The sequence below is a fragment of the Rana temporaria genome, chromosome 5, assembly GCF_905171775.1.
Source record: "Rana temporaria chromosome 5, aRanTem1.1, whole genome shotgun sequence".
NCBI lineage: Eukaryota > Metazoa > Chordata > Amphibia > Anura > Ranidae > Rana > Rana temporaria.
In genome coordinates, this window is record NC_053493.1 from 117,662,687 (window position 1) to 117,681,240 (window position 18,554).

The following is an 18,554-nucleotide window of genomic DNA, read 5'->3' on the forward strand; positions in this document are numbered from 1 at the left end:
AGAGATGGTTGTTCTTCTGGAAGGTTCTCCTCCACAGAGAAACACTGGAGCTCTGTCAGAATGACAATTGGGTTCTTAGTCACCTCCCTGACCAAGGCCCCTTTCCCTCGATCGCTGTCAGGGTGGCCCACTCTAGGAAGAGTCCTGGTGGTTCCAAACTTCCATTTACAGAAGATGGAGGCCACTGTGCTCATTAGGACCTTCGATGCTGCAGACATTTTTCTGTACCCTTCCCTAGATCTGTGCTTCGATACAATCCTGTCTCTGAGGTCTACAGACAATTCCTTGGACTTCATGGCTTGGTTTGTGCTCTGACATGCACTGTTAACTGTGGGACCCTATATAGACAGATGTGTGCCCTTCCAAATTGTGTCCAATGAACTGAATTTTCCACAGGTAGACTCCAATCAAGATTTAGAAACGTCTTAAGGATGATCAGTGGAAACAGGATGCACCTGAGCTCAATTTTGAGTGTCACGGCAAAGGCTGTGAATACTTATGTACATGGGATTTTTTGTTTTTTTGTTTTTTTTATAAATTGGCAAAGATTTCAAACAAACTTCTTTCACGTTGTCATTATGGAGTATTGTTTGTAGAATTTTTGAGGGAAAATAATGAATTAAATCCATTTTGTAATAATGGCTTGTACACACGATCTGAAAATCTGACGACAGATCAAAAAAACGAAAGTGTTGTCATGTGTTGTGTTGTATTTGTATTGCATTTTCGGAGGACAACTATACTAACTAAATGAAAATCTGGTATCGTACGAGGAAAATTTTCATGCTTGTCCGATCGAATAATATCGGATAAATTGTTGTGATTGGCTCTCGAAAGCTCTGTACCAACGATCCGATTATTGGATGACTTTTCCTCGGACGATATTCGGGTGTACAGGCTGTAACAAAACATGGAAAAAGTAAAGCTCTGTAAATACTTGCACTGTATATACTACATTTATAGGTATCTACAGGTGTGTGTATGTGTGTGTATTTTTTTTTTTTTTTGGTTCTACTTTTTGGATGTTGACCATGTTTGTGCTATAAACTGCCAAACGTGCTAGTTAGTGTGAGAGGGAAAGCCTTAAATTTGACCTTGAAAATGGAAGGTTTGCTTTATTGAAAGCCCTCCTTCCTCCAAACCAAAGTCGCTTACAAAGGTATTTTAAATATAAAGTTTTTGCAAAAAAAAAAAAAAAACATTTTTGGCAGAAGGTATCTTATTCGAGTAGTGGTATTATGAGCCCAGGAGGCAGCGGTGTGGTTATATCGCCTGCGCCCTCCTGGATGCAGTGAAAGCCAGGGCTGAGGTAAGTGTGTTTTTTTTTTTTTTTTTTTTTTCTCACTGGCTTTATTTTTAAATTTACTTTTGTAGGTAATTTTGACCTTTGGGGTAGGTGGCCTTCAATATTACAGGTTTTCCTTTTCATGCAAGGTCCACTGTTTATTTTTTTTTGTCAGGTTTTTACTGCTATCTAAAGCTCCATTACAAAGATTTACTCACTTGTCCTGCTGCCAACAGTTTCACATGACTGGAAGTGAGGGAAAATGTCCAATGCCAAGATAGAAAGAAAATCTATAATAGAGCCTGGGATAGCCTGAAAAACCTGGCAGGTGTTTTCAATCCTTCTCCACTCTAGTCAAAATGGGAAAAAAATGTTTTTGCCCTGGACATACACTTTAGAAAAGAAAAGATATGCTAAAACGCAGACGCACACTGTTTTTGTCTTGCATACAAGGCATTCACAAAATGGATGAGGTGGAGTGGTGGGGTGATAAGGTCATGATGTTTATCCTGTCAAATCAGAGAACACCTGGTATGTACAGGTATGATATATGCATACGAAAGCTCAGCGGGTTGGGGGAAAAATAAAAAAACAGAGCTCATGTCAGCGCTGCTGTACTAAAGCCTAGTACATGAGCCGAATGTTGTGCAGTGATTCAATAGAGACCAGCAAGGATGAGCTCCAGCGTGTTCGCATAGTACACGTGCAGAGCCCGCCGGGAAGTCTGCACGGCGCTAATCACAGCCAGCGAGACATTTCCCGATCTCTGCAGCCGAGCATCGGAACAATGTCTCCCTGTGATTGGCGCAGCGCCGTGCAGACTTCCTGGCGGGCTCTGCACGTGTACTATGCGAACACGCTGGAGCTCATCCTTGGAGACCAGCCGACATTTGGCCTGTAAGTACTGGAGTCGGTCCGATAGAAGCCAGTTATTCGGCCGGCTTCTGTCGAAGGTGCATGACAGAAAAAGGTCTGCCCACTGGCTCCTGTTTCGCTGGCTGAGAGCGCTGATCAGAGTGTGTTGGGGGAGGGGGGTTATGTGTCCCCCCTGTCAGTCTCACTGTCAGAACACAATAGCACAGCAGGTTAGATCGCTGTACTAACATCAGATTGTTGGTACAGCTGCTCCGACCTGAGCTGACAGTTTTTTTTATTTGTTTCCAAAAATAAAAAACAGCATTTTTGGATGATGGAAGTCAACAGATCTTCATCCAACAAGTTCCCTTGCAAAACCCAACTTCCCTTGCAAAGTGAACATTCTATTTGTCTTTAGTAAATGAATCCTGTAATATTCAATGTTGCTGCGTTTTTAGATCATAAAAACTTTATGCTGTCGACAGGGCTGCTGTTAGAAATCACGGGGCCCCATACAGTCTACCTGACAGCCCCCCCCCCCCCCTGCTGAAAGTGCCTGAGGACCTAGATTTATCATTCCTTCTCTGCAACCTCAGCAACACAGGTGAATCAATAGGAAACACGCTAAAGCTTCACCTGTACACTAGGCAAAGCAACTGACCATCAAACTACACTAGGCACAACAGCCTCTGATTGATCTACACTGGGCACAACCACTGACCATTAATCTACACTGGGCACAACCACTGACCATTAATCTACACTAGGCACAACCACAATGTCCAGATTGTGTGGCACAGTCACTGATACTTTATTAACACTACGCATAGTAACAGTGAGGTCTCGGCAGCGCTGGCCCCTATATTGAGGGGGGCTCCTTTCTCTTATTTGGTTCTAAGGTTTAATGTACACAGGACATTTTTTACAACCTCTCCTGAACGATTTAACGTGACAGATGGAACCAACGTTTAAAAACAGAGCTCTGCCATAGACGGCCACCACGCTCTCCTCTCAGACAAGGGATCTCCCTCATCTCAGACCGCCGCCATTGGCCCCTAGGTTGTGCACGCGTGCTTTATGCTGTACAAACGAGGAGGGAGGGGGGGCAGGGTCGCGAGCGTGCACAGGGGCGCTCGCGGGCACGCTAATCCAACAGCAGTCAAACAGGCATGAGGTCATAAAGGAGCCTCACAAGCCTGGAGCTTTCCCTGAAGAGACACAGCAGCGTAAAAGGGCACGTAAGATCTCTATGTGGTTGGCTGAGCACTCCCAAATCTAGGCACCTACTTCAGCATGAAACTGTGTGTTATTGGTTGCAGACTTTATGTGAAAGGCTAAACCAGCACAGTAGTATATGCATTTTTTTTGGTACCTTGGCTTTACTTGGTAATATGTCTTCCCAAAGAAGGAATTCAGGGACTAGAAACAAAAAAGCATCGCCGCAAGAGACAGGGGCCTCTAGCCATGCCTGCTCTGTACCTTCCTCTCCTGTAATGGCTGACGCACCTATACAGGAGGAGCCATTACCTCTATCAGGAGTAGCAGCCTCTCCTGTGGTGCCGGTGCCTGCATATGTCACTGAGGACACTTTGACTGCAGCCCTGAACAACTTTAGAAGGGAGGATTGCTACCTTAATCGCAAACTCCTCACAAAAGGACAAAAAGAAAATTAGATCTCCTTCTGTTGTTTTAGATCTCCTCCTTTCAGAAAAATCTGAGGATGACGATGATGATTTATCATCAGGGGATAAGGATGAGGAGTCTGAGGGATCAGGGATATCAGAAGAGACTTTCTCTGCTTCCCAGGTTCTGAGATTACAGGTGCAATTTTATACTGAAGTAGTACACTCTACATTTAAGTTACCCTCCGTGAAGTTAACTGAATCGCCTGTCTCCTCTCTCGGTTTATTAAAGTCCCCTGCAGGGTGCATGTTCTTTTCCGGTTCATCCTTTACTGGAGAATCTGATTTACGCAGACTGGCAACATCCAGATAAGCATTTTTCACCTCCAAGGAAATTTGGGGTCTGTATCCTATGGAGGAGAAATTTACCAAGAAGTGGAGTCTGTAGATGCAGCTATCTCTTGTGTAAATTAGAACCTGACTTGTCCGGTGGACAATGCCCAGGTATTTAAAGATCCTTCGAAAAAGAAATTGCAATCTTTACTAAAGTCTTCCTTCCTGTTGGCTGTTGCTGTAGTCCAACCTGCTGTGGCAGCAGCTGGTATGTGTCAGGTCCTAAAGGAACAGGTAAAGCAGGGGCTGAAAGATCTGCCTCCGGAACAGATCAAACTTTGGGAGAATCTGCCTAAGGCCTTATGTTTCGCAGTGGATGCCATGAGAGATTCTGTTCAGCAAGCATCTCGCCTCACACTCCAGCTGGAGCATATGCACATAATTCTTTGGCCAAAGCATTGGTCATGCAAAAACTCCATGCAAAAAGCTTTTGGCCAGTTTCCCCTTCCATGGCGAACGCCTCTTTGGGAGGAGTTGGAAAAATATATCCAAAAGCGATGCCCGGGTTCTAGGTCATCTTGTTCTACAGATGTTGTTGTGTTTTTTTTTCTCATCTCTCTTCTCAATTGAGTATAGCATAAGATCTTGCTTCCGGTATGTCGATGTGGGCTTTTGAGTTCGGATTTACTCTGTACATTGTATTTTATATATCACTGTAGTGTAGTGAACCTGTACTGTCGGTTTATGACAAAACTTTTGTAAAGAAAAATATATCCAAAAGATATCTAGCGGTAAAACTACCCTATTGCCAGAGAAGAAGAAAATCAAGCGTCCTTGTTTTAAACGTTCTCTCTCCCCGGCTCCAGGAAGGTCTGCTTCCAGCCAGTGGCGACGGCATTTTCAGACAGCCACAAAAGCTAAAGAAGGCCTCAGAAGAGAAAAAAAATGGGGTTCGAAAGCTAATAAGCAAGACCCCAAAGCCTCTTTATGAAGAGGCGCCCCCGCTCGGCTGGGTGGGGAAAAGGCTTTGGCAGTTTTCAGCGGCATGGCAGACAGAAATCCAGGACAAGTGGGTAGTATCCACAGTATCCCTAGGGTACAAACTGGAATTTCGAGAGATCCCAGCTTCTCGGTTCCAAAGTTCAAGGCTCTCCAAAGATCCACTAAAAAGAGGATTCTTCTTCAAAGGATTGGATCACTTGCTGTCTCAAGGGGTGATCACAGAAGTACCCCTAAAAGAGCAAGGTTCAGGTTTTTATTCAAACCTCTTCGTGATTCCAAAACCAAATGGAGATGTCCGACCCGTCCTGAATCTAAGATCTCTAAATCAGTTTCTGAACATTCGCCATTTCCAAATGGAAACTATTCGATCCGTGGTCGCCACCTTACAAGACATCAAGGACGCATATTTACATGTGCCTATCCATCCTGTTTACCAAATATTCTTAAGGTTCGCGGTAGAACATCGCCACTTCCAGTTTGTGGCTCTGCCCTTTGGTGTGGCTACCGCGCCCCGGGTATTTACAAAGGTGCTAGCCCCTCCTATTGGCACAGGGCATAGCGGTAACAGCCTATCTAGACGATCTACTTGTGATAGATCAGTCAGTGGCAGGATTAGATCATGCTGTGCTCACTACAGTAAAGTACCTGGAGCATTTAGGATGAATCATAAACCTACAAAAGTCCTCTCTACAAGCCCAAAGAAGGGTAGAGCATTTGGTCATGATAATAGACACAGCCCAAAGCAGAGTATTCCTGCCAGAGCCAAAGATCAAGTCTCTAAAGGATCTGATTCACAAGGTCAAGGCAAAGAAAGTGCCGTCTATTCGCCTTTGCATGAGGCTATTGGCGAAGATGGTGGTTTCCTTCGAGGCTGACCCTTACGCCCAATTTCATTCGAGACTACTTCAAGGCAGTATCTTAGCTGCCTGGAACAGGAAGATCCAAGCTCTGGATTTACCCATGCGCCTATCTCCACAAGTGTGCCAAAGCTTCAGTTGGTGGTTAAAAACCAAGAACTTGCGGAAAGGAAGATCCTTTTCTCCCAGTCACCTGGAAGGTGGTGTCTATGGATGCCAGCCTATTGGGCTGGGGAGCAGTGTTAGAAGAAGCTTCAGCCCAGGGAACCTGGGCCAAGACCGAAGAGAGCCTGCCCATCAACATACTGGAGATTCGGGCTGTATATCTAGCCCTCAGAACCTGGACACACAGGTTACAGAGCCACCCTGTTTAGATTCAATCCGGCAATGCTACTGCGGTAGCTTACATCAATCACCAAGGAGGCACACGAATTTTGGCATGGGCAGAAGATCATGTTCCATGTCTCTCTGCAATCTTCATTCCAGGGGTAACAAACTGGCAAGCAGACTATCTCAGTCGCCAGCAGCTGTCACCAGGAGAGTGGTCTCTCCACCCCGATGTCTTTCAGGCCATATGTCAGAAATGGGGGGGACCCTGGATGTAGACCTGCTAGCTTCCAGGTTCAACAGGAAGTTGGACAACGTTGTATCCAGGACGAGAGATCCTCTGGCCTACGGATCGGATACTCTAATAATTCCCTGGAATCAGTTCTCACTGATCTATGCACTTCCTCCGATCTCTCTGTTACAAAGGCTACTTTGCAGGATCAAGAAGGGGGGAATTCCAGTAATCCTAGTGGCCCCAAATTTGCCCAGAAGGCCCTGGTACGCCTAGATCATAAAGATGGCGGTAGGAAGACCTTTGGAAGCTTCCACTTCGTCACAACCTGCTGTTGCAGGGTCCAGTGTTCCATCCTTCCTTACAAAAGCTAAATTTGACGGTCTGGGTACTGAGACCCACATTTTGAAGAAGCAAGGGATCTCGGGTCCAGTTCTTTCTACATTCATTAATGCTGGAAAGCCAGCCTCCAGGCTTATCTACTATAGAGTCTGGAACGCATATGTTTCCTGGTGTGAAACCAGGAGATGGAATCCTCAGAAGTATGACATAAGTAGGATTCTTGCCTTTTGCCAGTTAGGAGTGGATATGAAATTAGCCCTTTAGTACCATCAAGGGTCAAATATCTGCTCTATCAGTCTTTTTTTTCAAAGACCGCTGGCACCTCATTGCCTAGTTGGGGCTTTCATTCAGGGGGTACTGCGGATCAATCCGTCGTTGAAGTCTCCTTTGTGCCCATGGGATTTGAATTTGGTATTGTCAGTATTGCAAAAGCAACCTTTTAAACCTATTCGCCATATTCCTTTGATTCTTTTGAGCAGGAAATTGGCCTTTTTGATTGCTATCTCTTCTGCTAGGAGAGTATCGGAATTAGCAGCTCTTTCGTGTAAAGAGCCTCATTTAATTTGTCACAGAGATAAGATTGTTCTACAATCCCGTCCTACCTTTTTGCCAAAGGTGGTGTCTGCGTTTAATTTGAATCAAGATATTGTTCTGCCTTACTTTTTTCCTGATCCGTGGACAGTGGGGGAAAAGTTATTGCACTCTAGATGTAGTGAGAGCAGTAAAGGTGTATCTGCAGGCAACTGCTCACATACGCAAAACAGATGTTTTGTTTATTTTGCCAGATAGTCCCAAGAAGGGACAAGCGGCATCAAAATCCACCATAGCTAGGTGAATTTGACAAGTAATTATTCAAGCTTATGGTTCAAAGAACAGGATTCCTCCTTTTTCTGTTAAGGCGCACTCTACCAGGGCAATAAGTGCTTCATGGGCAGTGCATCACCAGGCTTCGATGGCTCAGATCTGTAAAGCTGCAACTTGGTCTTCAGTCCATACATTTTCCAAATTCTATCAAGTAGATGTGAAAGGACATGAGGCCTTTAGGCGTAGTGTGCTGCAGGCAGCAGGATAGTGCTTCTTGTCTGTAAGCGGCCTGCTTGATCTGTGTCTCCCACCCTTCATTGAGCATTGCTCTAGGACGTCCCATTATGTGATGACTGGCTCTGTGTCCCGTGGTGTACGATAAAGAAAACAGGATTTTTTTAACAGCTTACCTGTAAAATCCATTTCTTGGAGTACACCGCGGGACACAGAGGTTCCCCCTTTCTTATGGGAACCTTACTGCTTTGGTACAAAACTGAGGTACTTCCCTGATGGGAGGGGCTACATGGAGGGGAACTGTCCTGAATTGGTTGTGCCAGTGTTCAATCACCGCTGGTGATCCTTAACCCATTATGTAATGATTGGCTCTGTGTCCCATGATGTCCTCCAAGAAAGGGATTTTACAGGTAAGCTGTTATAAAAATCCTGTTTTTCTAAGTCGGAGTGACTTGAGTCGCTCCTATTAGAACGGTTCCATAGTACAGAACGGAGCACGACTTGTCAGGCAGCTAAGTCACCTGACAAGTCGCCCCTGTGTGAACCGGCACTCAGTGTATGTACCGAGCCAATCATGAACACCAGATATACTTAATAGACTGCTCTGAATATATTGGTTAAAAAAAATAAAAAATGTATTACTACTTTAGGTACCATGAAAACTCTGCATCTTTTGACTATTATTTCTATCTTTAGCGGTTGGCCTGTGTGCTTGGAAAAGTTATTTATCATCAGTTCCTTTTTTGTGATCGGCCATAATATCCTTTTCGACCATTTATAATCTAATTATTTTAATGTAAATTTCACTTCCTTTTTTTCTTTTATATGAAAGCATCTGTCATCTTTTGTGTGTGCATTGCTACATACCATAAAAGCTACCTTTGCACATTATCTCCTGCTCACAATGAATGCGCTGGATGCCATAAATTTCCAAGACTGTGCAGTTAGAGATTTTCTTATTTGTACGGATGTGTCACTGCTTAATAAATGGTTCATTCAACAAGCACTACTATTATAAAATATAGTGTTAATGCAAAAAAATACATGGTCTTGTATTTGTTGTCACATACATTCAGACATTGTAACTCCTAATCAGTTAGTAGTGGTTTTCTATACGCCCTAAGACAAGAAGGGAATAGATGCTGTAACCTACGCAATAAACATGTATTGTGTATTGCTAAATCCATGATTGGTATTCTCGCCTTTTGCCAGTTAGGAGTGGATATGAAATTAGCCCTTAGTACCATCAAGGGTCAGATATCGGCTCTATCAGTCTTTTTTTTTCAAAGACCGCTGGCATCTCATTCCCTAGTTTGGGCTTTCATTCAGGGGGTACTGCTGATCAATCTGCCGGTGAAGTCTCCCTTGTGCCCATGGGATTTGAATTTTGGTATTGTCAGTATTGCAAAAGCAACATTTATGTACACAAACTCAATATATTTTCTAATATAATAGGGAGGTCTTAGAGACTGTCAAGTATGCACTCTTTGAGCACTGATGTGTATGGCATCTTACAGTAATTTTACTAAAAAAAATAATCACTTTTTTTTATATTATAAATTTAAAAGGGCACAGAGTTGCTTAACCTGGAAGTACACTACATGAAATATTATAAAATACATGAGTTTTCTGAGCCTTTACCTACATTTTTTTTTTTTTTTTTTTAAATATTGTAAAGGTTCTTTCTTTAAAAACAAACAAATAAAAACATGTTTATAATATACTTGCCTGCACTGAGCAATGGCTTTTCACAGAGAAGTCCTAAACCACCACTTCTGGGGTTCTTCACATGTGCCCCTGGATCCTCCTGCCCTCCCAGTGCCCCCATAGCAAGCCGCTTGGTATGAGGGTACTCGTGCAGCCTCGATCCTGAGCCACACTGTGTGCATCTATAGACACGCACAGTGTGGCTTGGCCACGCCCCCTACTCCCTCGTCACTGAGTTTGGCTCAGCCATTGGCTTCTGCTGCTCTCACTAAGTGCTGTCAGGAGAGAGAGCAGACCAGCTGCTCTCAGGCACAGCGCTAGATCGAGATTGTACTCCATTAAGTATTTGGAAGGGGCTGGGGGAGGTAAATAATGTTTTGCCTTTTTACAACCAATTTCAGTTGTTTTCAGGGCCTTTGTCAAAATGATTTATTGAGCAAAAGCAGCATGCTTTTGGTATCTAAGATGTTATTGGCTGCCTGTGTCCTGCAATAGACCTGTATTTGAGTTGCTCTGAGGTTTACATTTGATTTTTTTTATTAGAACACAGAATATGGTCACAGCTGCTTGTTTTGTAAATGTGGTTTGCTTCCAGAGTGCGTTCGCGGTATTCCATTTTTTCTTTGTTTTTATCACTCCTTGTAGTGATTGTAGATAGGTATGCAGATATAAGCCATTGTTAACCCTGTACATGTAGCAAGTATCACAGGTACTTGTAAACAGAGGCTTGCAGCCATTCCTTTTTTTTAATCAGTTTTGAGGCGTTTGGTCATTCTCATCAAATAGAAGTTTCTTTGAATTGAAATGAAACCTGATGATTTCCACATGTACAGCATTTAATAGTTCTATTCTATCCATCCCTAATTATTGACATTCAAGGAGGACTTATTTCTAAAAGAGCACTTACTATTGCTCTGATAAAAGCTTACTATTGCTCTGATTAGAGAATGCCACAGGAGCCTGGCAATATATCTTTGCTATTCAAGACTGTCAGTAATGGAGAAATTAAATAAAAGTGTATCTGTAGGTTTTTGTTTTTTTATAGTAACATGCCTATTTCTTCTTCGTTATTTTATTTATTTTTCTTTTTTGCATCCCTATTGGGAAAATGTTATTCTTCTATGTTGCAGGGACAACTATATTCAAGAGGGGAATTTCCCTTAGGGAGATTTTTAACTTTAATTTTTAACTTCATGTTTAGTCTCTGGAACAGGAAGAGAAAATGTAAATTTACCCAAAGGGTTCACAAACAACAAAAAAATAGAACTGGCAGGGGTTCGTTCTAACCCTTCCATACGCTATCCAAAAAACCTCAAAGAATATTACCAGGGATCACAGTGAGTAACTGAAGCAAGTACCAGAGCAGTATTCTCACCAACCGGGGACGGTGAAGAATCAGGAACCTTCAGTGGGTATCAAGCCAGGGAGCCAGCGGAGGTGATGCTTGCAGAGCAGCCTTGTGTGTCAAGCCAGGGACCGAGCAGGCCAGTGGGGTGACCCTTGATGTGTAGCTTAAGTGCCAAACTAGGGACCCAGCAGAGAAGCGGGGGTGATGCTTGGGGAAGATATCACTGTGAAGATTGGAGAAGCTCAAGGGATTCAGTGGCAGTGAATCAGTGGGTCTAGTGAAAGACCAGGAGCTCAGAGGGCTAAAGAACTACAAGGAGTGATTGTAGTGAAAGAGAAATTAACTGTTTTGTGTTAGAAACTGTTAAAGACTGTTGCCATAGACGGCATTCCTGCAGATGTGGCGTCTTGTTGGATGCCTTTGGATCATTGTCCTGCTGCATAACCCAACATCTACCAAGTTTCAGTTGACATTGTCCTGTAAGGTATTTTAGTAAATTTGGGAATTTTCCCCTCAATGATGGCAAGTGATCCAGGTGCTGAGGCAGCCAATACTTCACCGTTGGGATGATGTTTTGATGTAGTAAGCTGTGCCCTTTGTGCACCGTACAACTTTTGTTTCAGTCCACAAACCATTTTTCCAGTAGCATTGTGGTTTGTCGGGGCGCTCTTTGGCAAACTTCAGGCACGTAGCAATGTTTGTATGGTATTCTTTCATGGACAACCTCCCTGTTCAAAGACTTACGTATGGTAGACTGATAAACAGGGATGTTTGCCAGTTCCAGTGATGTCTTCAAGCCTTTTGCTCGTACTCTTGGGTTCTTCTTTATCTCATTGAGTATTCTGCATTGTGCCTTGGGAATCATCTTGGTTGTGGCAACAGTACGAATATATGTCTCCATTTATAGACAATTTTAATAACTGTCGACTGATGGATTCCTTAACACTTTGAGATTGCTTTGTATCTCTTTCCAAAGACATGAGAATTATTTGTGGGTTATCGGTTTAAGCACAGTGTATCTATCTATTATCGTGCCTTAGGCAGGCAATAGATGACGCGATTTTGTTTTCTGCAACCACCGGTTGCAGAAAAAAAAAATTGATTGATTTTTGCCCCATCAACACTGGCTAGGGATCCAATAGGTATGGCACGTACAGACTGACTTCCGTCCAGGATACAGGGTAGGTGGTTGGTTGTTCAGTTTTAGGAGGAAGAGTAAGTGTTAGGTTAATTTAAGGCTACATATTTAACCTTGAAAACATTCCCTCCCTCTTTCTACATATCCTGTATAAAACATCTCTGTATATTTTTACCTCCTTTATTGTTTTCTATGTATTGTTTTTGTTATCAATACTCTGAGCCCAAATGTATCATGAGCTTCTGAAAACATTTTGAATCAAAAATTACTTTCATATAAAGGTTATAAAAATAAGTCAAGATGTAGACATTGTAAAACGCTCTATAACCTCTCACTAAATGCAATAAAGCATTCTACACACATTTTTCCGGAGACCTAACATTCCCAGAAATGTAGTAGAATAGGGTCCTAGATGATGTTGTGCCTGTCTAGCAGAGATTTATATAGCTGGAACAAAAAATGATTATCAACAGTTGAAAGCTATGTTTTTCACTCCCTATCTGATGCTCATTTGCAGTATTGTCTTGTTAACATAAGTTATAATTTTCACAGGAAGGAAAATATAATTTTCTTCCTTCCTTCATATGTATTTCAGGAGGCCCGGCAGAAATTCCGCTCTGTGCTGACAGAAGCTACCCTGAGGTTGGATGAGATGGTAAAGAAAATTGGAAAATCTGTGGAAGATTCCAAACCATACTGGGAAGCCAGAAAAGTAGCCAGACAGGTATTTTGTTTTTGGCAGCACTTTATACTCTGTAAACCACACAAAGTTGAATGCTCCAGAGAGTATAGAGATTGTTTTATGTCTCGCTGGGCACGCACACAACTACTGAATAGATGCCTTTGGGCAGTTCTCGAGCATTTTGTAAACTTTTAGCCTAGGTTCACACTGCTGCGAATTTAAAATCGCGGTAAAATGCGCGATTTTACCGCGATTTCACGGCCGCGATTTTGCCGCGATTTGCCGCGATTTCGGCCGCAATTTAATGTAAATCGCGGCCCGAAATCGCAAAAAGTAGTACAGGAACTACTTTCTGAAATCGCAGATGCGGCGTCGCACTGATTAGGACAGTGCCATTGCCGACAATTGCCGCCGATTTGAGATGCGATTTGACATGTCAAATCGCATCTCAAATCGTACCCAGTGTGAACCAGGGCTGAACCTCAAACTATCCTTGAAAAGGTGTGTCGGCTCTGTTAAGGTGCAACTGAAATTATGTATTCCAAATTTTCAAGTGTTCCCAACATTCAAAGCAGATGTGACCCCTGCATTAAAGAAAGAAGGCAATATGTAATGAAGTTGCAGAACAGTTCTAATCTGCAGTTGATAAACTGCAGCTAAATAGAGTGTTTTTGTGCCATGAGTGCAGTCCTATTTTTCTTTGTGTAGAGCAAAGGTCTCCAAACATTCTAAACAAAGGGCCGGTTTATTGTCCCTCAGACTCTTGGAGGGCCGCACTTTGGCCAGTGGGAGTGAAAATTTTCCTGGCATCAGTGGGAGTAAACATCTGGTATTGGGGGAGGAATAGTGCCCCATTGCTGGAATCATAGGGAGGAATAGTGCCCCATTAGTGGTGTCAGTGGGAGAAATGGTGCTCCATTGTCTGTGTCTGGTTAGAGAATAGTATCTCGTATCATTGGGAGGGATAGTGCTCCAAGGGCCGGATAAAGGCAAGCAAAGGGCCACATCCGGCCCTCGGGCCGCAGTTTGGAGACCACTGGTGAAGAGCAAGAGCTGTGATCATTGGCAAGTAGTTCATCACTGTTGGTGGACATCCTTTTCCAATGGCAGTACATACTGCTATTGTGTGTATCTATACATACAGTACAGCTGCAGTACATTTGCAGTGGCGCTGAGATGGGAGACAATGCTCTAATTTAGTAGAGGCAGTCCAGTAAGCGTTGTCACCTTGGGGAAAGAAAGTGCTGTTCTCACAGCAGTAAGTCACAGGATCGACAGGTAATAAACAGCATAAATAAGGATTAAATAAAGAAAAGTCTTATTTGTGCAAGTTTAGAAATTCATTCCCTGTGATGCACTTTTACAATTTTAGGTTTACATATGCTTTTAAATCAAAAAATCATATCTCGGAGCAAATTTATTTCCTATATATATCTAGCTGCTAGAATTGCAATGGCAGATGTTGGCGTAAATTGAAAGTTCTTTTGTAGTTGACGAAGAGCAAACTAAACTTAATTGGATCATGCTTAATAATTGATTTAATGAGCACATTAAATAATTTGTTAGCTAAGTTTGCATTTACATGGGGTCCGTGGATCCAATATATTTTGCCCGCCCCCTCCAAGACCTGACGCAGCGTCCTCATTCCTTTGAACAATTTTCTTGCCTTTTTTTTTTTTTTCTTTTTAATCCTTATATTTTTTTTTGCCATTTCTATCCTGTTTGTATCGATGTATTTTTTTATGGATTTTGCTGTACAATGGTTAAAATGATTGAACTATAAGCGAAGGATATGTTTAGGTTGTGTCTTTGACATCACATTGCCCTATTTCTTAGGTTTCAAAAAAGCTGTAAAAGGTTGCAGTGATCTTGTTGGGGGATTTGGTAGCATTGGTGGAAATACAGTTTAGTTTGTCATTTTGAGATCTTTATGGAAATCATTGAATGTTGATGTCAGAGAAGAAACTGGAGTGAAAGGAAATGTTTAGAGCTGAAATCACTTTCCCTTTACATTTGTAACTGTATATAACATACAGTGGATATGTAAAGACACACCCCTATTAAAATGTCAGGTTTCTGCAATGTAAAAAAAATGAGACAAAGATAAATCATTTCAGAACTTTTTCCGCCATTAATGTGACCTAGAAAAATGTACAACTCAACTGAAAAACATTGAATAGAGGTAGGACTTACGGGACCACAAAACCCGAAAGACCAAAACAGAAGGAAGGGAGGGCAGTAGGACTATTGCGGTACAAAAATGAGTAGGTAAACTCGCAAAGAGTAGGTAGAGTAAAAGTTTATAGATTTATTAACATAGTAACAAAAAAACAACAACATAAACGGTAGAATACAATACAAACATTGTGACAAACCATACGTGTCACCAAGAGTGATAAACCCCATGGGGAGAATCATGGTGGAGGTAAGGGTCACAAGGGGATTCTCAACATGTTTCGCGACAGGCGTCAGTTCGTCAGGAGAAGTTTCTGAAATTAATGAATATACAATCATTGACTGCAAAAACAGAGCTGAACAAGCAAGAGAAAATCGTACAGGTCAACCTGACAAAAAACATTTATGCAAACATATAAACATTGGGGAGCTCAGGCGCCAAAGCCACAGAGGGTAAGATCTCCCACGGCGGCCAAGGGGGACAGATGCAGAGATGGACCTATTGACTGAATATTAAAAATAACTATAAACGTATGACCGTGTTGACAGTGAGGGAGAGGGAAGTGCTGTGCATACCTGGTATGTGAACCAAAGGTAAGGGAGTGTGGAAGTGATGAGTAAGGTGAGAAGGGTGATTGAGAGGTGAGGATGGAAGGGAGGCAAAAGAGGGGGGGCATAGGAAGAGGGAGTGAGGATGGGAGAGTGGTCCCCTCCCCCCTTCCCCTCTCCCTTCTCCTTCTCCCTTCCCCCTCCCCCCTTTTCCTGCCTACCCCCCTCCCACCCCTTTAGAAACTTCTCCTGACGAAGCGATGCCTCTCGCGAAACTAGTTGAGAATCCCCCTTGTGACCCTGACCTCCACGGTGATTCTCCCCGTGGGGTTTATCACTCTCGGTGACACGTATAGTTTGTCACAATGTTTGTATTGTATTCTACTGTTTATGTTGTTTTTTATTTTAAATTTTTATACTATGTTAATAAATCTATAAACTTTTACTCTACCTACTCTTTGTGAGTTTATCTACTCATTTTTGTACTGCAATAGTCCTACTGCCCTCCCTTCCTTCTGTTTTGGTCTTTCGGGTTTTGAGGTCTTGTAAGTCTTACCTCTATTCAATATTCTTCAGGACTATGGTACTATGTTCTAAATAATTATGTATTTTTCATCAAAGAGGCCAACAATTCAATTTTATCTTTGGGGTGGTTTGGAAGCGGTGTATACACCGTTCCCAAAACGCCCTGACCTTTGAAATGAATGGGCACTGCTCCCAAAAAGCCCTGCCATTTGAAATGAATAGGCAGCGCTGCAAAGGGCTTCGGCAGCGCCACAACGCAGGCGCTTTTAACCCTTTCTTTGGCTGCTAGTGGGGGTTAAAATCACCCGGCTAGCGGCCGAAAAGCGCCACTCAAACGCCACTAACACTAGCGGCGCTTTACCGCGAACGTGGTGAGGCCCCAGTGTGAAAGGGGTCTAAAGTTTTTTTCTGGTTTTTATCTCTGGTAGGTTTATAGGAAGGGCATATAGGTTTGTGGTGAGGATAAATAATTAGAGTTTGAGTAGCTAGAGATTTCTGTCTATAGATTTCTGAGACATGGATCTAATCTTGCTAAAACTGGTAGCCTTAAAGGGGTTGTAAAGGTACAATTTTTTTCTCCCTAAATAGCTTCCTTTACCTTAGTGCAGTCCTCCTTCACTTACCTCATCCTTCGATTTTGCTTTTGAATGTCCTTATTTTTTTTGAGAAATCTGCACTTCCTGTTCTTCTGTCTGTAACTCCACACAGTAATGCGAGGCTTTCTCCCTGGTGTGGAGTGTCGTGCTCGCCCCCTCCCTTGAGGATGCTCTCTACGTTGCAGATAGAGAAAGGAGCTGTGTGTTAGTGGGCGTCCTAACTCTCCTGTAGTCCAAGGGAGGGGGCGAGCACGGCACTCCACACCAGGGAGAAAGCCTTGCATTACGGTGTGGAGTTAGACAGAAGAACAGGAAGTGAGGATTTCTCAGAAATAAGGACATTCAAAAGCAAAATCGAATGATGAGGTAAGTGAAGGAAGACTGCACTAAGGTAAAAAAAGCTATTTCGTTGTTTTTTTTTTTTTTGTTTGTTTGTTTTTCTACCTTTACAACCCCTTTAACACTGTAACAGTATAATTTGATTATTATGTGACCACTGTGTCCATGTCACTTCCTGCTTGGGTTTTGTTTCAATGTGTCTTGTCCACCTAGAACCCATTTAATTGAATTTTTTTCCCACCTATTGTGAGCTACATCCTCCTCTCTTGGAATGATGTCATTGACATCTGGCCTCACTAAACAATTAAGAGGAAAATAAACTACATCATACTTTTGTGCCAGTTTAGACACTTGTAGCCGGTTGTACTTCAACAGAAATCAATAATGAAACCCCAATCCGTAATTTCAAAGACATGCATGTTTGATGTTTGTCTGTACTATTTGGTATTACAGGTGGAATAACCAGCCTTTTATTTTATGTGCTAGGTTCATGTATTTTCTTCTCCTATTTGTATGGCTTTATATTTTACATATTATCATTTATTTTATATTTTTCAAGACTTGACTATACTGATATTATTCATTTTGATTTGGCTATTTGCAAATAGCCGTTTATCAAGATAATGTGACCTTTTTATAGGGAAATTATTCCTTATTTTTATTTATTCATTTACTTTACTTTAGTTCTTTGTTTTGAATAAAATGATTTACATATATTAAAAACATTAAGTGTAACTCCTGCCAAAACTTTTTTTTTTCCTGATGTTATTGTACTTTGTAATTTAAAATTAAAAAGTCTATGAATTCTCTATCCCTATCTAAAGCCAAAACTGTGTTTTTTTTTTTTTTTTGTTTTTTCCTCTCTACCTTAAAGTGGAGGTTCCATCAAAAAAACAATTTTGCTTTAAACTGTAGCTGACGACTAAAAAAGAATTTTTTTTTTTTTTTTTTACTCATCTGGAAATGCCTGTTGCTATGCGGTCCCACAAAATCTGCCTTTGAAACCACCTAGGATTCTGACATCATCTCCCTCTAATGCTCCTGGGAAATGTGTGTCATCATTTCCCAGGATGCAGTGCGCTGTCCAATTATCACTCCCCATCCAAGACTTCCAGGAAGTAAGTGCCTGTAGGCTTCACAATGCCCACAAGCAAAATGACAACGGTGTAGATATAGTTTTATAAACTATCTTTTTTGAATATCTATGCGGATCGGCGGCGGATTGTAAAATAGTAAGTGACCAGATTTATATTATAAAAACGCAGGATGAAAGGACATACATTTAAAAAATGCTAATTGTGGTTGGAACTCCGCTTTAAAGTGGTTGTAAACCCACTTTTTTCACTTTTGCCTACAAGTAAGGTACATGGATACATGTTAAGATGGTAACATTTTTGTGAAATTAACAGAAAAGGTTTATTTCACAGTGGGTACCTTCACCTGGGGTTTTATTGTAAACCCTCATCACTACTTCAAATATATAGTTATTTACTTTTAAGCAATACCCATCCCCTATGATCAATGACTTCTAGTACTAGTAATGGAATCTCCCTTCAATACCGACTTATGATTCATTGATGGAATGTCATTGACCGGGTAAGG

At 42.0% G+C, this 18,554-nt stretch overlaps 1 protein-coding gene across 1 annotated transcript in view; it reads left to right on the forward strand.

The window, feature by feature from the left end:
* SH3BP5 (SH3 domain binding protein 5) overlaps positions 1–18,554 on the forward strand; it is a 100,102-nt gene that overhangs the window by 40,359 nt on the left and 41,189 nt on the right. The window contains exon 3 of the mRNA XM_040353058.1: positions 12,682–12,810. Coding sequence (XP_040208992.1) covers positions 12,682–12,810 — 129 coding nt within the window. The remainder of the gene's footprint in view (positions 1–12,681; positions 12,811–18,554) is intronic.